Source organism: Thunnus albacares, chromosome 5 (assembly GCF_914725855.1).
Source record: "Thunnus albacares chromosome 5, fThuAlb1.1, whole genome shotgun sequence".
In the NCBI taxonomy this organism is placed as follows: Eukaryota; Metazoa; Chordata; class Actinopteri; order Scombriformes; family Scombridae; genus Thunnus; species Thunnus albacares.
This window is the reverse complement of record NC_058110.1, coordinates 28,567,119-28,587,459: the sequence shown is the minus strand read 5'-3', so window position 1 is coordinate 28,587,459 and position 20,341 is coordinate 28,567,119. Positions and strand designations below refer to the sequence as shown.

At 39.9% G+C, this 20,341-nt stretch overlaps 2 protein-coding genes across 4 annotated transcripts in view; both read right to left on the bottom strand.

Annotated features, from left to right (window-relative positions):
• Positions 1-221: 221 nt before the first annotated feature.
• On the bottom strand, positions 222-14,349 carry hipk1a (homeodomain interacting protein kinase 1a). Of its 2 annotated transcripts, none has more exons than XM_044350823.1 (16): positions 13,831-14,349; positions 11,258-11,991; positions 9,889-10,262; positions 9,665-9,788; positions 8,920-9,039; positions 8,724-8,810; positions 8,290-8,471; positions 8,036-8,186; positions 7,103-7,307; positions 6,714-6,832; positions 4,623-4,771; positions 4,349-4,501; positions 3,174-3,344; positions 2,810-3,003; positions 2,405-2,535; positions 222-1,245 (listed from the first exon to the last, which is right to left on the bottom strand). In XM_044350823.1, exons 2-16 carry the CDS (start codon positions 11,987-11,989, stop codon positions 826-828), a joined length of 3,312 nt encoding a protein of 1,103 aa, XP_044206758.1. In that variant the 5' UTR covers positions 11,990-11,991; positions 13,831-14,349; the 3' UTR covers positions 222-825. The 2 variants fall into 2 exon arrangements, with proteins under 2 accessions (XP_044206758.1, XP_044206757.1); XM_044350822.1 differs by having other exon boundaries at positions 4,623-4,774; positions 13,831-14,346.
• An 868-nt stretch (positions 14,350-15,217) lies between these two features.
• The window catches only part of acap3a (ArfGAP with coiled-coil, ankyrin repeat and PH domains 3a), an 82,887-nt gene continuing 77,763 nt past the window's right edge, over positions 15,218-20,341 (bottom strand). For both annotated transcript variants that reach the window (XM_044351418.1, XM_044351419.1), the window contains exon 25: positions 15,218-16,174. In XM_044351418.1, the coding sequence (XP_044207353.1) occupies positions 16,068-16,174 (107 nt within the window). In that variant the 3' untranslated portion in view covers positions 15,218-16,067. The remainder of the gene's footprint in view (positions 16,175-20,341) is intronic.

Genomic DNA, 20,341 nt, shown 5'->3' with positions numbered 1-20,341 from the left:
TACAGAAGATGATACTGGATCTGCAGAAAGAATTTTGCTATTAACTGATTCTTTTTTTTTTTTGGCCACTTGGGGGCAGCGGAAACAAGGTGTGAACACAAAACTGTTACAGAGCAACATTTTCATTCATTTAGAGTCGTGTTTCTGTCCATCTGGTGAATGTAAGTCCAATTTTCACTCTTTTAGCTCTGTTAACAGTAAAGTTGTGGCTGGACAGCTAAATAATGAGCTGAAAGTCACTATAAAGCTCCGTAAAGCCGAGGAAAGCTGCAGAGTCGCTGATAATTCTCTGTAGGTTAATCACTACAAGCAGCGCCTCACACATTACACAGTCATTTGATACATTGCTATTATAAAAATATTGATTATAGCCGCTTCAAACTCATGACATTATAATTCTAAGTCAAACTAGTGTTTTCCTCTTCATCTCTTCAGAATTAATCTGTTTGTACGAGTCGTTTTTGCACGAGGCCCAATGTTTCGTTTCAAATCCAGTGTGCTGGAGTCCAGAGCCAACACAACGCTGTTCAAATACTTACAGACTACACTGTTTGTCGCTGTTAACATACAGTATGCAACACAAAGAAAATGTAAAGTTGGAATAGATTTTTTTTAAACTGACCATGATTAAAATATAAATACATTCTGTGATTATTTTTTGCAAAATAATCAGAGAAAGTTTCAAAAACAAGGACCGGACGATAAAGGAAAGTTGAAACAGGTCCAATCACAGCCACCTATGATGAGCTTGTGCTCGTCTCTAGTCTCGGTCTCCATTTGGTCTTCATGCAGAGCTACGGTGCCAGCGTCTGTCTCCGTCAGTCTTTACAGGTAAGGATACTGGTTGAGTTTTCGGGGGTAGGTAGCACTGGAACGGTGGAAAGGCTGCCCTCCCAGCTGATGCTGCTGCTGCTGTTGTTGGTGGTGGTTGCCGTACTGTCCCGGAGTAGACCCTCCCAGGGCTAAGCTGCCATTCTTTTGGAGCAGCGCCAGGGAAGAATAAGCCCCGCTCGCCCTGCCGTGGCGGGACGAGGCCCCTTGCATCTGGTCCACAGCCTGGGAGACGGAGGCCAAGGCGGCGGATGCAGGGTAGGCATACAGGTTAGGGGTCGAGCTGAAGAGCGTGTTCTCATGAAGCCGGTAGGAGGAGTGGGAGGAGACGGGAGGAGGGTATGTGGGCTGCCGCCTCAGAGATGTACTGCTTCCTGTTTGGTCATGAGATGATGACATCACAGACTGCTGTACCTGAAACAACAGAGAACGCTGAACTCTGCAAACAGACTCTTTATGGGTTCACGTTCATGTTTCAGTTTGTTTAAAGATAGATTCACGTTTTTTGAACAATTGTATACACTGAAAAAGCTCATTCCTCTCGTTCATACTAGCCATAAAGAGATCCCTTCCTATCATGGCTCTAATGGAACAGATGCTGAAGCAAATATTAGGCTTGAGCAGTCTCTTTTAGGCTCCACGCAAGTAAGTAAATGCCAACATCTGGTCCAGCTGGCAGAAACAAACATTCTGTGAACATACTCAACATGAGCTCTTGCACACCAGTGAAGGCTAGTTAAATCTAATCAGAGCGTTTCCATGACCACGGTTGTAAACAAACATTGCATAAAGAAGGAAAAAAAGAAAACACTGAAGATACGAGCTGCGATCTCTGAATTACTCACCGAGGAAGAATAGAATTTCTGTCTGAATGAAGTGACAAAGTTCAGCTAGAGCTTCGTTGAACTAGTCAGCAGATTGTTTTGAGCAGAAGTAAACCCAAACGAAAGGGGTCCACTTTCTCTTGTTGTTTCATGCTATAGCGACCCAAGCTAGAACACAGACCGCAGCTTGTGCTTGCATTGGGTTTAAGGGGATGTATCATGCACATTTCCAGGTCTATATTTTTATTCTGGGGTTCTACTGGAATATCTTTGCGTGATTTACAGTTAAAAAAACTCCTTATTTATCTTCTACTGACTCTTTATGCAGCGTCTCAATTACAGCCTCTGTCTAAAACAGGTCGTTTTAGCTCCTGTCTCTTTAAGGCCCTGCTCCCGATGAGCCCACTCAGATCTGATCGGTTAGCTTTGTGGCTCTAGAGGCTACAAACAGTAGCTTAAAATGGAAACTACTGAAATACATCCGTACATGTTCAAGCACAATCATACTTTCACCTGAGGTTTTAGAACATTGACCATGTTTGACACAGACATCCAACATCATAACAGTGTATACAGTAAATGAAAGAAAAGCTTAATAAATCCTCTTTAAGTATTTTTAGGTGACTCCATAATGCAATGACGTGTGAAATGGATCTTGCATAACTCGAAGCATGTTCATACTTGCAAGGCTCTGACTTTGTTAAACCTGCTTTCTTGAAGAGGCCCTCGCTGCATTGAAAACCTGTTACCTGACTCAAGTTGAGAGGCTGAGATCTGCTGGATGCAGCCCGCTGATGGCGCTCCGTGTTGGAGTCTCCTGGCCGACTGGACTGCTGAGATGACCCCTTCTTGGCCTTACTAGAGCCACTTGTAGCTTGATCTATTGGTGCAAAACCACACAGAAGAATGTGAGCACTAAGAAGAGTATCGCTTACAGATGTTGGAAGTAAAATGGATCTGTCATTTCAGTTAAAAGTTTATCCTGTCAACAGAAAAATGTATCCAATGATGTAACTTGCAACCACATCTAGTTATTTAAAATACAATGAATATGTTCGGAGGCTTCACTGTAAGAAGAATATTCATTGCTGGATATAAAGCAAATAAATGAGGACTTTATGTTTCGAGTTAGGCAGTGAAGTGCCCTGGAGGACCTGGAGCTGCTGGAGCTTTGTGGGTTGTGCTCTCCCCAGGCTGGCTCTTCACAGAGGGCATGATGACGGCCAGAGACTTGGTGGGCTGCGAGGAGGTCTTGGGGCTGAGGGGGCTGCTGGTGGAAGAGTCAGAGTCGTGGGAGTCGTGTACCGTCACACAGCTAATCACGTTGGTCCTCTGGCTCGTTCCCGAGCTGCGGGAGAGGATAAGAGAAGAGTAAACAAAAATTTCAGCTAAATAAAACCTCTCAATTTTTCTCAAAGTGTGAAAAATATAAGTCTACTAAAATATAATATGTCCAAACTTGCTTGAAAATGGGCCAAACAGTCTAATAATATCTGTCTGAACAGGAAATGAGCTCACCAGGCAGCAGGGAACTTCCTGTCATCTTCATCCTCTGAGTCGCTGTGGATGGTGATGATGCTGACGGCAGGACTCGGCGTGTCAGAGATGACGATTGGCTGAGACTGATCACCGGCCAAAGTAGAAGTGTTGTGGACCACAGTGGTGGACGAAAGCACTGACGACACAGGCCTAGAGGGGGAAAAAGACGCTCTCTCACTGAATCATCTTAATCATTGAAGACTGTTTTCAAGCAAAATGACAAACATTGTCTGATTCCAGATTCACAATTTTGAGGATTTGCTGATTTTCTTTGACTGGTGTGATAGTAAACTGAATATCTTTGGTTTTTGACTGTTCGAATAAAACAAGAATGTCGATGGTGTCAACATGGACTTAAAGGATAAGGCTGGTGATGATGATGATGATTTTTTTAATTGCTAATCATGTCTCTATACTTTTTGACTTCCCATTCATTCCTATTGAAATCTTTAAATATGGGTCAAAAATATGTAGCCTATTTTATTTTTATAAAATGATAAATAATTTCCTAGAACAGCTGGACACTGTCATTTTTAACAAACATTACTCAGACTGGTGTAAATAGTGCATTTGTTGGGGACTATTTTCAGCTGCGGATTGATACACATTTGGTTCTAGTATTTCCAGCAGAATGGTGTATGAGGGATTGATACAGAATAAACTGCTGTGTGTGTGTGTGTTCATGATAATGAAGGAACATCAAGTCATCCAGTGCAACTGTGTGGCTCCTTAAAGGATAAGTTAACACATTTTCCAATGTCTGTCTTAAAGGATATGACTGGCGATTTTTCATATTGTCAACAAATCTCATGTGCAGATCCTACTTAGAAGTATTAGTATGTATCCAAAGTCTGATATATCTTATTCCATATAATCAAATACGAGGCTTCAGCAATCTGAGTTAGTCAAACCAAGTCTCCCAAAGTCTTTTTTAGTATAAAGTTCAACTTTGTGTTTCCCTTTTGAGCATTTCTCCCAATTTCCGACATTTTTTACTGACATTGATTGATTCATTAATCAAGAAAAGAATCAGTAAATCAATTGTCCATAACGTCTTTTACTCAAGGAGATCGAACCACCAACACTACAATTTTTAGACAACCTTCCCCCCATCAACATAGATGAGGTGACTGTGTGACAGTCTGACAGGATACCTGGCTCTGCTCTCAGCATGTCGAGCCTTTGACCTCTTGCCCTGTTGGGATCTTGAGTGAGCGGCCCCGGTGCTGTGGCTTTGGGAGGCAGCGTGACGGCCCACGCCAGAGTCCTGCTGGCTGCCTCCATCGTACTGGCTGCCGTGACGACCCCTAAGAAAAGCAAGAACACATTTAACTCGTGTAATCTAAACTATCACTTCTGTTTGCTTGACTGATGTTTTACTAAATGTCCCATTATATTTTGACATTAGAATGAAAGACAGACTCTCACCTCCAGCCAGAAGCTTGTTGACTGTCGGAGACAGGCGCTCCCATGGGTGAGTCGGGCACTACGGCCTGCCCAGGGTTATGGATGGCCATGCCAGGCATCTGCTGCCATGTGGAAGGGATGAGGATCTGTTGTGTGCCTGCTGGCCAGCCCTGCTGTATTCACACACACATGCACACACATACATAAGCACATCTAAAAAATGGCAAGGGCTAGATGTCACTTGGTCTATTTTCAAAAACCTTAAATTTCAGTAGTGACACTGTAAGAAGAGGATAAACAGTGCAGAGTAAGTCATGATTGTATCGACCACAGTGGAATACACAGCGGAGATATTTTCTGAACTGAAAGAGAAAACATAATGAGAACATGCAGTCTGTACATATACACAAAAGGTTCCCATAAGTGTCAAACACCAAGACATCCAGCATGTTCCACAAGAAGTACAACACACTTTCACCTCAGATGTCACATTTAAAATGAGCCCTGACACATTGACAAGCTGAACACAATTGAGATGTCGCCGCCACCAGAGAGCTGCATTTGTTACCGCTGAGAGGAAAATGTGCTAGAAGCGAATCAACAAGCAGTAAATACCCTGAGTCACAGCAGGTCAAACCAAGCTCACAGAAAGACAGAAAAAAAACCACATTTCAATCCTGAGCCAAACGTGCATGCCAGACAGTCCTGCGCTGTGGAAAACAGAGTGTCCAGTAACAAGACAGCCAACCTGAAATTGAAAGGAATGTGTTTGTCTGAGATAAGAGCAAGAAAGAAATGACGATGTTAAAGCTGGTCACAATGCTATTTTGACTCTTGCTGACATTTGTTATATTGCGTTTTTTAACTAAAATAAATATTGGCGGAAGCTTTCAGAGCTTTATAATAGTGTGCATTGCTGTCTGCCAGTCTTTTTTGTTTGACACTACCACTAGGGGACGCCAGAGTTCTATAGACAAGTTTGAAGGAATCTCTGAAAATTTCTTCTGTGATGACTTTTGATATTTACAAAAGTGTTTTCACTTGAGACAACACAGTGTGGCAGTCAGCATTTTGTAGGGAAGCTTTAAAAGGATCCATCTGCTGTAGTCAAAATGCCAAATTAAAAGGAACACATTGGATTTTTCTTCTTAATAATTAAATTTCTCTTTACATTCTGGTGTTGAATGCATTTCCTTCCACATGGAACATTTGCAAAACTGATTTTTTTTCAAACAATTTGAAACATGCATTGTTTACAGTTTATGGTCTTCTTATCAGCATTTTGCTGGCATATAAATACATTTATTGGTGTGTTACTGCCAGGTGTTGATCAGTGGAATAGTGTGAAATCATTGGCAGGAATGTGTATCGCGTCACCCGCAACCTTGTGCATGTGAAAGTGTGCTCTCAAATTTGAGAAAAACACTGTTTTCCTGTATTCTAATCTGTATGGATGAAGGGCTGAAATAGAGAGAAAAAGATGAGTTTTTAAATTTAACCGTCTTAATGTGGTCTTGGACCTGCTCCATATTCTACTGAATCCCAAAGAGGGGGGGAGTCTTTGTTTGTGGAGCCGCACTTGATCAAGAGTTCTCAATTTGTGGGAACACCAGAACAAGTGTCATTTTGAGAGTTTTATTTGGAGTGGAGAGGACTGAATGGTTTTTGGCATGCAAAAAAAAAAAAGAAAACATAAATGACCAATTATGATACAGTGGCCACTTGCATTTTGGATCTGGGTCCCGGCTGATAAAATTCCTGGATTCACTAAGCTACAAGGCTGACAAATCTCATTCAAACTTTTTACCTCTCTTCACTTTTTTAATTTTGCAATGTGCAAAACATTCTGGTAGCAGCTTTTCATTTTTAACCAGCGCTGAATGTGACATTAATGTCACCATCAAATTAAACTTAGTTATTAAATCAAATTAAAGCAGTGTTTCTCTGCCTTCTCTGGTGCTAAGTTTCACATCTGTCACACTTCTTCCTGCAGCCCACATTACTGATTTTGATTCATTCAGTAGATGGATTCAATATTGGATTCAATACTGGACTCAGATTCAATAAAACTCCATCAAAGCCAAACCCTGGTAGTCATGCAGCGGGTCCTACCTGTGCCAGCATGCTAGGCTGGATGTGAAGAGGCTGGGACGACTGGTTCTGAGGAACTAAAGGTACTGAGTTGTCCATCCTCACTGGGTAACCAGAGGGCTTATTGGATGTTTGAAGACCTGTAAGAAGAAGATGGAGGCAGATTATATTATGTAAAAAAGAGAAATGTGTGAATTCTGAAGTTAGCTGCACAAAAGCAAAATATCAAAAGATGTTATTTTCCTTTTGTTTCTCTTGATTGTGATAAAAACAGACAAATACATTTTCTAAAATTCTAGTTATTGCCTTCATGTCTGGTGGTCATATTATTATAATTCCTACAATGTAATATGTAAGTGTAAAATGAGATTTCTTTTCTTTGAAGCAACACTAACATCTTGCTCTCTCACCCTGGATGGTGGGTGGGCAAACGATGAGGGTTTGCTGGAAGGGCTCGGTCTGGGTACAGAGCTGGGTGGGTCTGGTCTGCAGGGGCACGCCCTGCTGGGCCAGGCCAGGGATGTTTATGGTGGCCTGCTGGTAAAGGCCAGGCTGGTAGTTCAGCAACGGGACATTACTGCTGAGGGACAGGGACTGGCCTCCTGTTGAAGCCATCTGGCAGACAAAACATGCAGAAAAGAGTATTTAATGCCTGAAATGATGAGTCAAGTACAGTTTCAAAGTCCAGCAGCCTCATTTATGATTTACACATTAATGCTAAATGTGTTTGCGAAAAAGCAAATTGGTGTTATCAAACATACAATATGGACAATGATAAATCTCACCTGTTCTACATTAATCTAACATACAGAATTCAGATTAACATATAGAAATGCCAAATATGGTCGATTTATTGTTGAGTTACTTGTGGGCAAAAGTAGCAGCTGAGAAAGAAAACATCACAGACCATATGGTTAAGATACTTGAGCATCCCGGGAGCAGGCATGTGGGAAAGCTTCCCAGCAATACAAAATGCAGTCATTAATGCAGATTGATTCAACCGAGTGTGACTGACAGATCCTCTGAATCTCTAATATGGAGCCACAAGTGCTCAGTGATGCAGTACAAGAGAAACAAGATGAAATTGAGGCAATGAAGGTATAATTTCACCCTGAAAGACATGATTAACTTGTTTACCAAATAAAAACAGAAATGCACGTCTCTGCATATTTTCATCATTCTCAAGCACAAGAAGAAAGTGATAAATCAGATTCTATGCATAGAAATGAAGCACAAAACTGTAGATAAATGAGCCCTCACTTTACAAAGCTCACGATATATAACCTGCAACAAATGAAAACTGGATCAACAAGCGAAATGTTTCAAATCTGATCAAAACTCACCTGATTGTGCTGGTTCAGTTGGCTGCTGAAGGTGACTGTGAGGTTGGTGGCTGCACTTGGGGTGTTGTTGCTGGCAAACATATTTTTTCCATTCTCGAAGGCGCTGCATCTGCGTTTGCATATGTCCATATTTTGGAAGCAGGACTTCACACTGTAACATGAACAAAAAATCGTCATACAGGAGCTCAATCAATCAGTGGAATCATTGGAACAATGTTAAACCAAGGCCGACACAATCACTGCGAATGGCTTACTGCGAGCTGTGAGGGAAGTGCAGCAGGTGCGTCATGGTAACGAAGGGGTGGTTCAGTGTCTTCATGGGCGTGATCCGTTTGTCTGCATCTAGAGTCAACATCTTCTTCAGCAGGTCTATGAACTCCCGTCTGTCGGCCTTCTCCGCCAAGATGTCTGTCCCTTCCAGGTTTGTCATGTTTACCTGCAGAGGGACAGGAAATCAGTGTTTGTCAAACTGCAACATTCAAAAGGTTTTAATATACCCAACAGCATCACTATCTAGGATATTGTAAAATTCTGTTAATAGTAAAAGTACAGTGATACAGCAGTTACACACAGAAGTTATGTGTCCTACTTTACATCCCTCGAGGGGGAAATTATAAAATAATCAGTTCCAGCAACAAGGAAACAGTTCTGTAAATGCTAATCTGAGATTAAACAGTTCCTTCCTCACCTGCATCATATCATCAAGACAGTTGAAGATGTATTTTCTCGCCTCCTTCGACTTTATCCCCATCTCTGCCTCGTGCTCTGCAGGAGTCTGCAGAAAAATAACCGCAACAACACCTCAGTACATGTATATATTTTAGATTTATGATAGAAGAATGTTATGACGTCTCTGTGGGCTGAATCTCTGCGGAGACGCTTACTTTGAGTCTCCAGAGGGGGTAGCTCGAGTCGGGGCCTCTGTTGAAAAAACGGCTGGTCTTGGTTCCTGCACTGAGCAGGTACTCTGCTGGAAGGCCCTGCGTCTGAGAAATGTAACGAATCTGAGGGAGACAAACAAAAAAACAATCTGTCAGTTAATAATATATCACAAATGTAAATCTTGTTACCAACAGTGTATCTGTGATCAATAACAGTTAATACAGTTTATGCCGACTGGTTGTGTCGACCTGTGAAGGGGTCTTGATTTAAATATTAAGACTCACAATGCAATGAAATGCAAACAATCTGGTAGGTAATTATTGTAGATGGACTCTCACATGTCCCCACTCACATGTTTTGAGATTTTCTAATTATTTATAAGCAAGAAAAACATTTTTTAAAGTATTTTTCTGTGTGTTTTATGACTTTACTAGATAGCAATAGTGGAAAGATGACAGGAAATGAGGGAGAAAGAGATGCAATAAAGGTCCCACTGGACTTGAACCAAGGATGTTGCAGCTCATCGTCAGCATCTTAACCCTTAACTAACTGGGCGCCACAAAAAGTGTTTAAATCAAAACACACTTTAAACTCATGTGTTGACACCTCAACAAAGTTGCTATGACTGAATTGCCAGCAACAGTAATCACCCCTTTTCACAATTTATGTATGCTGCTTTACAACCATTTCCTATTAAGCATGAAATAAATGTGACTTTAAAGTATTTGTGAGAGCGCTGCAGCTGACCTGATCATACTCTGAGGCTCCGGGATAGAGGGGCCAACCCAAGAATAGCTCAGCAATGACACATCCCAAAGACCACATGTCGATCGCTTCACAGAAAGGAAGGCCCAGAATGATCTCTGGAGCTCTGTGAGTACATCAGAATGGACAAATGACAAGATCACAGCAGGTTATTTACATATTACAGACCCAATGAATGATGTACTGTACTTACTGTACAGTCTTACCTGTAGTAGCGTGACTGCAGGTATGTGGAGCAAACAGCTTTGGACACGTGGCTGGCAGAGCCGAAATCAATGACTTTCACCCTGTACGGCTGCCTCAGAGGGTCAACCAACATAATGTTTTCTGGCTTCAGGTCGGCGTGGATCAACCCCAGGCTTTTCAGCTTCATCAGCGCTGTGGCGACCTGCTGCAGAATAGGCCGTATACATTTGAGTAGCAGAGGGCTGAACTTGCTGTGCTTCAGGAAGTCGTAGAGGTTCTGCTCCAGCATCTCAAACACAAGGCACGTGTGGTTCTTGTGCTGAAAACACTCGTATGAGCGCACAAAGTTGAACTCATCAGCGTTTTCTGTGCTCAGCCGGCTAAGGATGCTCACCTACAGTAGAGTACAGGGAGGAAGGAGAAGAAGATTAAGATACAATGTCTTCATTAATGGAGAAAACATTAGGTCACCACATTTTGTATTTTAACCCTTTGAACCCTCTGATTTTTTGCTCACTTTTCTATCCCTTTGTTTCCAGGCTTTCAGCATAGTGACTACGTGTCTTAGCCAGACATGCCATACTGTGTATTATTATTTTTCACAATAAGTTGGGCTTCTAAATGCAAGTTGCACATTTTCTAGGTCAGTTTTCATACAAAAAACTTCCAGCTTCATGCGATTAAAAATTGTTTGAGTTTTTTCTCTGTATGTCCACAATTTTCAGTATGTGACCGGATGTATAGAGGAGAGTGTCACTGTTCCAGTAATATAAGAACCATGTTGATGGGACATTCTGATCTTTAATAATATGAAAAATAATTTGAAATAATCATGTTGTAAGATTTGGAACTACAGTTCCCATAATGCTTTGGGGGAAGGAAGCAGAAGGCAGTCAGTGAGACGCCAGTGGACATTTTTTTGACTATATTTGTTTATATTTTGGCTAATTTGCATTATGAAAAGTGATACAGAATTTGCTATTAGCAGTTCCTGTTTGCACTGTACACACAGATGTTACTGTTGAATTATCACCGGATTACTTTTGATACCCGAACTTCCAAATGCGATAATTATCAGGCAAGGTCTGAAGTTATAATGAGCATCTTTGTCTTTAGATTTCTATGACTTCTGTTTATTTGAGAACCAGGTGCAATGGGTTAAAGAGTGAGAACAGCTTTTCTATCCTGTATGTTGTCTCTTTAACTGTATGTTGTCTCTTTTAACTGAATGTTGTTTTTTTTGTCAGGTGTCTTGGCACATACACCCTTTGAGAAACACCTTTTCATTCTGCCAAGTGTATGAAATACATATGACATGAATGATAAAAATAAAGCAAATCTGAATCTATCTTTCCTGGAGTCCTTTTCTTTTCAACACAACACACTCACTTCAATTTGACCTTGTCGAGCATAAGAAGGATGGTTCTTCAAGATTTTGATCGCCACAATCTCATTTGTGCCACGCTTCCAGCATTTTGCCACCTGGCCGAAGGTGCCGCGTCCCAGGAACTCGAGCACCTCGTAACTATTGGACATCGAGCACAGAATCTCGTGCTGGACCAGCTGGTAGTCGCCCTCGCTGTGGGAGTTGCTGCTCTTCGTAGTAGAAGTGGAATGTGCTATGGACTGAGCTGTGGTGGTCCCTCCTCCACCACCGGTGCGGTTTGACACAACGGGGGCTGAGAGCTCTTCCAGTATCTGGACGCTGTCGCTGCTGTCCACCTCCTCGCTTTTCCGCTTCAAGCTGTACTGCTTGTGGTAGAGGTCGCACGGCTGGGAGGAGGACTCTGCATCCTTAATGCGGCGGCTGGAGGAGGAGGAGGAGGAGGAGGAGGAGGGAGGTCCGCGGAGGCTACCTGTGCTGTCTGCTGCCCGCACCACCGTCTGCTCCCTGGAGCCTGCTGTCGGCGGGTGCACCTGGTTGGCGTTGTACACCGGGTTGAAGTTGGAGCCAGAAGTGGAGGGTGCAGCTCCCTGCGTGGGGCTCTGCTGGTAGTAACCATTGTCCCCCAGCTGGTTGGACACATCCCAGGCAGGGTTCTCTACTTTAAGCCTCTTTGAACGAGAGTAGGCACTGGAGGACACAGAGGGAGAGGAGAACACCTGGAGCTGGGACGCCATGTCTGTGGACGAGATTAAAGATCAGCAGCAACCATCAATCAGACATCTAAAACACCTTGAAACAAGTGAAATGGATCCAACTAGTGCAGCTCACTTGATTTAGGATGACAGCCCCTGCCTTTTATTTTTTTAGTCCTTGTTCAAACAGAAAATAATTTTAACCCTCACAAGCTGCTTGTACATATAATACAGTTGAAGAAGTTCTTTTTTAGGCAGATTACAAGGATTTGAGTGGTAAATTAGTGTAAATTGTAACAATTAGGCTGGTGATAGGGCTGCAACTAACGATTATTTTTGATTAATCTGCAAACAATTTTCTCAATTAATCGTTTAATCAATGAAATGTGAAAGAATTGCTTTCACAATTTCTTAAAGCCCACACTGATGTATTCAATTTGCTTATTTTGTCTGAATAGCAGTCCAAAATAAATATGAAAAAAACAGCAAATGTTTAAGAAGCTAGAACCACAGAACATTTTTGCTTAAAAAATGACAAATGATTAATCAATAATTGAAATAGTTGCAATTAATTTTCTGTTGATCGATTCATTGATAAATTGTTGCAGCCCTAGCTGGCAATATTTTATATTTTTGTTATTGTCCACAAACCCCATGAGAAGACTCTCTGACTACCCTTATCTGTCTGTGGCTCTCATATTCAAGCCTGTGGCATCCTTCTGAAAATAAAAGTCTTTAAAAACAGGTCACAAATATTTAGTTTCATTTTTTTCTAAAAAGGCTCAGTAATTTCCTTGAACAGCTTGAACAGTAATTTCCTTGTTGGGGACTATTTTCAGCAGTTCAACAGTTATATGAAGGGAAATTTAGAGGAATTTAGATGTCTCTTTTGGTAGAGCTTACAGCAACTCTGCCATCTGAAACATGACAAGGAGACACAACTACACACTGATTTTTGTATGGGGCCAAAAGCCAAAAAGTTTGGGAACCACTGGTTTCATCTTAAAGTCCCCTCCTCTCAAAACTGTTTTTTCTTGTTCCTACAGTTGAATGTTTGAGCTTCACTGTGCAAAAAGATGTGCAGTTGAGTTGAGTTTGACACTAGATGGCTGTTTTCACATCCGTCTGCTGAAAGTAGAAAGTTTCTCTGTGCTCATTAAAAATCTGATTTTAAGGGACGGGCCTGCTAGCCTGATTTATGACATCACAACTAATTTGGAGGCCAATCCTGATCCAATATGCAACTTATATAAGTGTGATACAGAAACAGTTTTGAAGCCTCCAGTGCACAAACACTGAGAATGGACTTAACAGTGAAGAAGGAGACATCTTGCGTCCACCAGTTAAACTTAAAACAAAATATATTCATAGATTCTGGACTTTTTTTAATGAGGGAAAAGAGGTAAATGTAATTTTAAGGATTTTCACAAGATATTTGAACTTTTTTGGTGGAAAAAACATACCAGATACATATTATTCAAAGTAGATACATCTTAAAACATGTCTGGAGGGGATCTTTAACATTCCAGTGTAATTTATAAGCTCATCATTGTGATATTATATGTAAAATTGTATTCTGAAAAGTAACTAAAGCTGTCAAATAAATGTAGTGGAGTAGAGAGTACAATATTTCTCCCTAAAATGTAATGGAGTGGAAGCATAAAGTAGCATAAAATGAAAATGCTCAAGTAAAGTACAAGTACCTTAAAATCGTACTTAAGTACAGTAGTTGAGTACATGTACTTAGTTACTTTCCACCACTGTTGTCTACCTATAGTCTACCTTTAATGCCCCACTTGGATCACACACACTAACAAAAATAACAATGACTGCTGTCGGTAAATCACAGCACTGAGACTTTAACTATTCATGAATGACAATACCTGTATCTGATAAGTGAACACACCGCCGCCGATCCTACATTTAAGGCCTCCACCTCATCTTCTCCTGTCCGGGCTGTGTGAGGTGCTGCAGCGGATCAGCTGAGCTGCTAGCCGCCTGCTGCTGGAGCTCCGGCTGTATGTAGCAGGATGGATGAGCGCTAAGCTAACTGCCAGCTACAAGCATCCGAGTCATATCTGACTCAAGAGTTACATCGCGTGTCAAGCAGGCAAAATGTGCATGATGTCCCTCGAAATGTCAGATATCTTCATCGTGAGCGCTGTCGCCTTGACAGAGCTCCATCATCGCGGACTGACTGCTCGCCGTACTTCCTACCCTGCCGACGTAACGGCGGGACGTGACAGACGTCAACGGCCGGGACCGTTGGCATGGTTACAAAGATGGAATCAAAGATCGTCTATGACTCAATATTGGAGCACATTTTACATCTGCTTTAAGAATCGTAAACTGCAGCTGAATATAAAGGTGGGAGAGGCAGTGACGGAATGTAAGTAAGCTCATTAGTCTGCATAAAGATGTAGGCTACTTAAAGGACAGGTAAACAATTTTTTAGACTGTCTTTAAACAACAGTCAGGTGTCCAAATAAGCATTTAATCAGGTTATTCTTGCTGTTATCATTCCTCCTGTTCATACTGACCATTATTCATAATGCACTTACAATGTAAGTGGCGGGGACAGAATCTACCGTCCTCCTTCTGTGCAATAATGTATTATAAGTTTATCTGAAGCTAATATGAAGCTTCAGCCGTCCAAATGAGTCAAATCAAGTACCGGTAGATATCTTTCAACATTACAGTCTTTTTAGTGCCAAAGTCCCTCTTTTTGTTACTTTACCTCCACTGCAGCTCAACAAGGAAACACAAAGAGGGAATTTGATGCTAAAAAGACAGTAAATGTGACAGATATCCACTTGATGTAACTCAGACTGCTGAAGCCTCATATAAGCTTCAGATAAACTTTTAAATGCATTTTTGCACAAAATGACTGTGTGGACTCACTGTGGATTTTGGCCCCCATCAATTACATTGAAAACACATTTGAAGGGGATCTTTTAATAGCCAGTATGAACAGGAGGAATGATTACAGCGAGTTTAACCTCTTTCAGTGTTCATACGGACACCCGACTGTTGTTTTAAGACACATTTGAAAAATTGTGAACCTGTCCTTTAAGTACAAATTTGAAGTACTTGCACCTGGTTATCACCATCAAATAAACTCAGCTAGTTTTATACTTAACATGCATGATCCAGGCCTGTTTTATCATTTGTGACTGACTAGTCTCACTTTTCGACACAGGAGGGCGCTGTTGCCTCAGCTACATGGATGTATGATGTTGTCAAACTCAACATAGACTCTTACTGCACATATGTAAACACAGACAATGTTTATTTTAATACATCTTTCATCAGTACTCCTGTTCATTCAGATATATTAGCATTTTTGCCTCTACAGCATGTAAACAGCATCATAAGCACTGCATTTCATAGTGGTACTGCAAAGTACATTTAAACAAAAATTATTTATCACCGAGACTATACCAGCATAGTCGATGCAAAATAACACATTTCATATCAAAATAAACTATCCATCAAGAGAGATAACACTGCGAGTTCAAGATGTTGGACTGGTGATGCTGATAACTAATGATGATATGACACTTTTTAGCCTTACAGACATAGCAGAATTCAAGTTTAAGTATGAAATATAATGAGAGTAAATGCATGCATTACACATACAGAAAAAAACATTAATATACTGTAAAGCATTGATGAACTTCCTTCAACCAATTATGAAACTGATGACAGCAAACAAATCATGGTTTATATAAAAAAAAAAAAAAGAAACAAAACAAGTGCTTGGTATTTTTTATCCATCTAACACTGTACAAAAATGCTTTATTTATATATGCATATAAGAGGAAAAGACCAGCAAATCCTCACAGAACACATTCCTATCAAAACAACTGGTTGATCTGAGAACAGCACATGATTCTTGCAGATATAATGCAGCTATCCTAAACAAAACAACAACAGCATCCAAAAAAAAAAAAAAAAATGTCTTCCACTAAATCCACTGTGTAGGTAGGGTAACGGAGTACAGAATCAGGTTTCTCCAACTAGTGGTTCAAAACATGGAGCTCAGGATCACTTGTGACTGCGTTTGGAAAGTGGCTACTGCACTTTTCAAGTATGTCTTCCTCTGTAGACGCTTGGCGGACTACCTGAAGGAGTGTCGGAAGTGCACACTCCTCCGTTTCAGCTTCTCTGGGTTGTGCGATGCCATGTGGGAAAATTCTCGGAAGATGTCGAGGTATGTGGCGTCTCCTGATGAAGGAAAACAAAAAGGAAAATATTAATGAAACTAATATATATGCTATTTGTGCAGTTTAACTAAAAAAAGGGAAAGTAGCATTACCCCTTTATACAGTCAAAACATCTTTTATATGAATTGAGGAAAACAGAAAGCAGAGGGTGAGAAAGCCTCGTAAATGGAGGGGCAAAAACAGCCTGAGGCACCATGAAGCCCTCCTCTTTCAACTTTCCAAATTCTGAGGCTTTACTTTTCTTGTGGCCATGGTAACCACTGAATCTACGGACATAACAAAAGCAGTTGAACTCCTTTGTGTCCCATGAGAGCTCCCAGGCTCGGCTAATTAAAAAGGGGAATGAACATTCCTGGCTTTCCCTGTGTGTGTGTGTGTGTGTGTGTATGTGTGTGTGTGTGTGTGTGTGTGTGTGTGTGTAAGGAGAAGGAAGTTGAGAGATCACTGAGTACAAGCCTTATAGTAAATATGGTTTCTTGGTAACACTTTATTTTAACCCCCCCCCCCCCCCCATTCAGTATTTATAAGAAGTATAGAAATTATTAATACATGTTTTATAACACGGTATAACATACTAGTTATAAGCAGATATAAGCAAAGTTTAAAGGACGGCTTCACAATTTTTCAAGTCTGTCTTAAAACAACAGTCAGGAGCCCAAAGGAAAATTGAAACAGGTTTTTCTTGCTGTAATCATTCCTCCTGTTCATACTGACAATTAGAAGTACCCTTCATAATGCACTTACAATGTAAGTGACGGAGGACAAAATCCACAGTCCTCCTGTGCAAAAATGTATTTAAAAGTTTATCTGAAGCTAATATGAAGCTTCAGCTGTTCAAATGAGTCAAATCAAGTAGATATCTTTCAACATTACAGTCTTTTTAGTGCCAAAGTTCCTCTTTTTGTTACTATACTTCCACTGCAGCTCAACAAGGAAACACTGTCCGAGGAAACACAAAGAGGAAATCTGATGCTTAAAAGACTGTAAATGTGGTAGATATCCACTTGATATGACTAACTCAGACTGCTGAAGCCTCACATAAACTTCAGATAAACTTTTAAATGCATTTTTGCACAGAATGACTGTGGACACACTGTGGATTTTGGCCCCCATCATTTACATTGAAAACACATTTGAAGGGGATCTTTTAATAGCCAGTATGAACAGGAGGAATGATTACAGTGAGGAAAACTTCTTTCAGTGTTCATATGGACATCTGACTGTTGTTTTAAGACAGACTTGAAAAAATTGTGAACCTGTCCTTTATCAATGAATTTGTCAGCAACTATAACTCTTCCTGTGGATCATCTATAACAGGTGTACACTACAATGTTAGAAAGTTATTAAGTACTTACAGTACTGTACATGCAGTTTTGAGGTACTTTTTCTTGAGTTAAACCTGCATTAACTGATTTTTTGGCCTCGTTTTCAGCAAAAACAAACATCATCACCTTTTAAGTTTATATGTTGAACTCGTTAGCAAACAGTTGCTTATTTCCACATCCAGCAGTTACAGATCAACATTATCTTTCATTTGGAGTCGTGTTTATGTCCATCTGGTGAATCTAAGTCCAATATTCACTCTCTTTAAGCTCTGTATTTGCTCTCTACCAACTCCTGAGGGAAACATCTGGCTCTTTAGCAGCTAAATGTTCACCAGCTGCTACTCCTCTACATTTCAGAGGGAAATACTACTACTTTGAATCCAATACATTAATCTGGAAGCCACAGTTACCAGTTAATATTTTACATATAAAACATTTGATAAACTAATAGAATATAATGCATATATAATACCACATAACATACAACATGCCATACCCGTGTCTGTATCTCTACTATCACTATCAAGTGAAGCCATGAATGTAAAAACAGAGCAATATTATTTAAAATTAGCTCCACGTTGATCAGCTGTGACATAAAAATGCTGCTTAAATGTCAATACTATCAATCCATTAATATTATATATATGAGTATTATATATAATACTCATACACACATAATACATAGAATATATATATATATATATGAGTATTTTTACAGTGTACTTTGACTTAAGTTGCATGAATATTTCTTCCACAACAGCAATTGTATAAACTGTTGACAATATAACAGAACAGCTGTAATCATATAATGCTGTATATTTATTAATGACATATGTATTTGTATACAAATACTTCTACTTCACTCTCATGACAGCTGAGCAAACTCCATCAGCTGATAAAAGCTCCAGAAGAAATCTAGTAAGTGTGTTAAGAAATTTTGTCACACTTGTGCTCATGAGGTGAAGAATAAACCTTGAAGCTCGACACGTCTTCATCAGTTTTGAACACGTTTGTAACCCGTTTTAAAGCCGCCTGTGAATAATTTGTTCATAAGAGTTCATAACTTTTTATAACACACTGAAAGGGTTTGTTCATGTGTGTAATTATATATCACTGAATATAATTACAGCTATGTTATATAAGCATTATAGTGTGTTATAAATAATTAATTTCATATTTGTATACTGCTTATAAATTCTAAATAGGGAGGTTAAAATGAAGTGTTACCAATTTCTTTGAACCAGAGCTAAAGATTATAATGTGTCTTCAGCCTGAGTGGAAAAGATGAAATGCGAAAATCAAACTCTCTCCACAATCTCTAATGTCATGCATGATCAATCAAGTCAGTCATGTTATAATGTCATGTTGTGAAAATCAAAGATATTTGACCCATAATTAGTGCACCAGTGTACCATCAAGTTAGAAGTTTGTTAATGCTGTTAGATGTAGTAAAAAGGCTGTCAAGGCAACTAAAAGAGGAGTTAGAGATGAAGCAAAGAGGCAGAGGGAGAGGTTAGTTTTTAGTCACATCTTCTGTTTATTTTCAGTATGATTTTAGAAGACACTGGGAGGAGATTTTGAACAAAAAACAGAGTCTAAACCAAACATAGGTAGCAGTAAGTGTTAGTAAGCACATGTACTGTATATTCAGAGACACACGTTCTCTTACAATATTCAAAGAAATTGTACAGATAACAGTCAGAGACAGAAAAAATACAAGAAAGTTCAAAATTGCATGTTAGAAGCAAGCAGTTAAAGTGTTAATAGTTTTTAGTTTATATACACAACAGTCAACTCGCTGACCTACTGACTGATACACTGTAGACACACCGTACTGTACAACACATAATCCTTCAATGGCTTGATGCAAATCATTGTTTGGTCAGTGATGACATCATTCATGTCGTATAATCGGCTTCCTGTTAACTTTTGTAAAGTCAGTGTGTAGCCACCACACGCATGTACTGCAAGTAAAGGCTGGATTAAGAGAGATTTGTGTGTTTCAAAGTGCTTAAAATCTATCACTGACGAGAAAGAAGGGAAAAGAGACACTGCCACATCCATTAAAATAACATTTCACTGCTTAATGACTCCAACCTGTACACTATGTGTCTTGACAATGCAAGTTAGGGACTGTACGAAAGTTATTTGCAGGGTGGTTTGAAGTTTTTAGAACATATCCATGTCCCACATTTAAGGCCCGACTATACCAGCATTTAAAACTGTCAAATTGTGTGACAAAATCAGTTTCACTAACAGGAGCAAAATGGAGGACGCTATTGTAGATTATGAGTTGTGTTATATCCTCCACTATCAGAGTATAAACTGCTCCACAAAGGAGGAAATTATGAGACAGGAATCAATGGAATAAATGCGTACATATTCTGAATACACTGCTTGAACTTATTGTCCCGTTAGCAACAAAGCTAACAAGCTTGCTAAGTTAGCAAGCCCGTTAGCTCAGACAGCTTTTTTTCCCCTCTTGAATAAAACTGGCAATTATGACAAATATGTCAGCTTTGAGAAAAAGTACATGTGGATTTTTATATTTAATAAGGACTGAAGTAGAACTAAAACTATTAATCGTTCAACAGAAAATGGATCAGCAACTATTTTGACATTTTGTTTCAGCTTCTGGAACAAGCAAATGTGATGTGAAATAGGATGTTTTGTTTTTCTTTGTTTTATGTCATTGTACAGTGAATATCTTTGGGTTTTGAAGTGTTTGTTGAAAAACAAGGAGCCATTTAAAGATATTCCACTGGGCTCTTGGAAATATTCTTACAGTTTTCTGATACTGCTATTTGCTTATTCAGTGACAGTTTAATAACTGTTCATGTAGT

Bases quoted from the DNA above. Each gene is read 5' to 3' on its own strand.
- hipk1a (XM_044350822.1), bottom strand. From the start codon at position 11,989: ATGGCGTCCCAGCTCCAGGTGTTCTCCTCTCCCTCTGTGTCCTCCAGT. The intron at 8,187-8,289 runs GTAAGCCATTCG...TTCATGTTACAG, and splicing joins CACTTCCCTCACAGCTCGCA to TGTGAAGTCCTGCTTCCAAA. The intron at 1,246-2,404 runs GTAACAGGTTTT...CTGTTGTTTCAG, and splicing joins AGCCTCTCAACTTGAGTCAG to GTACAGCAGTCTGTGATGTC.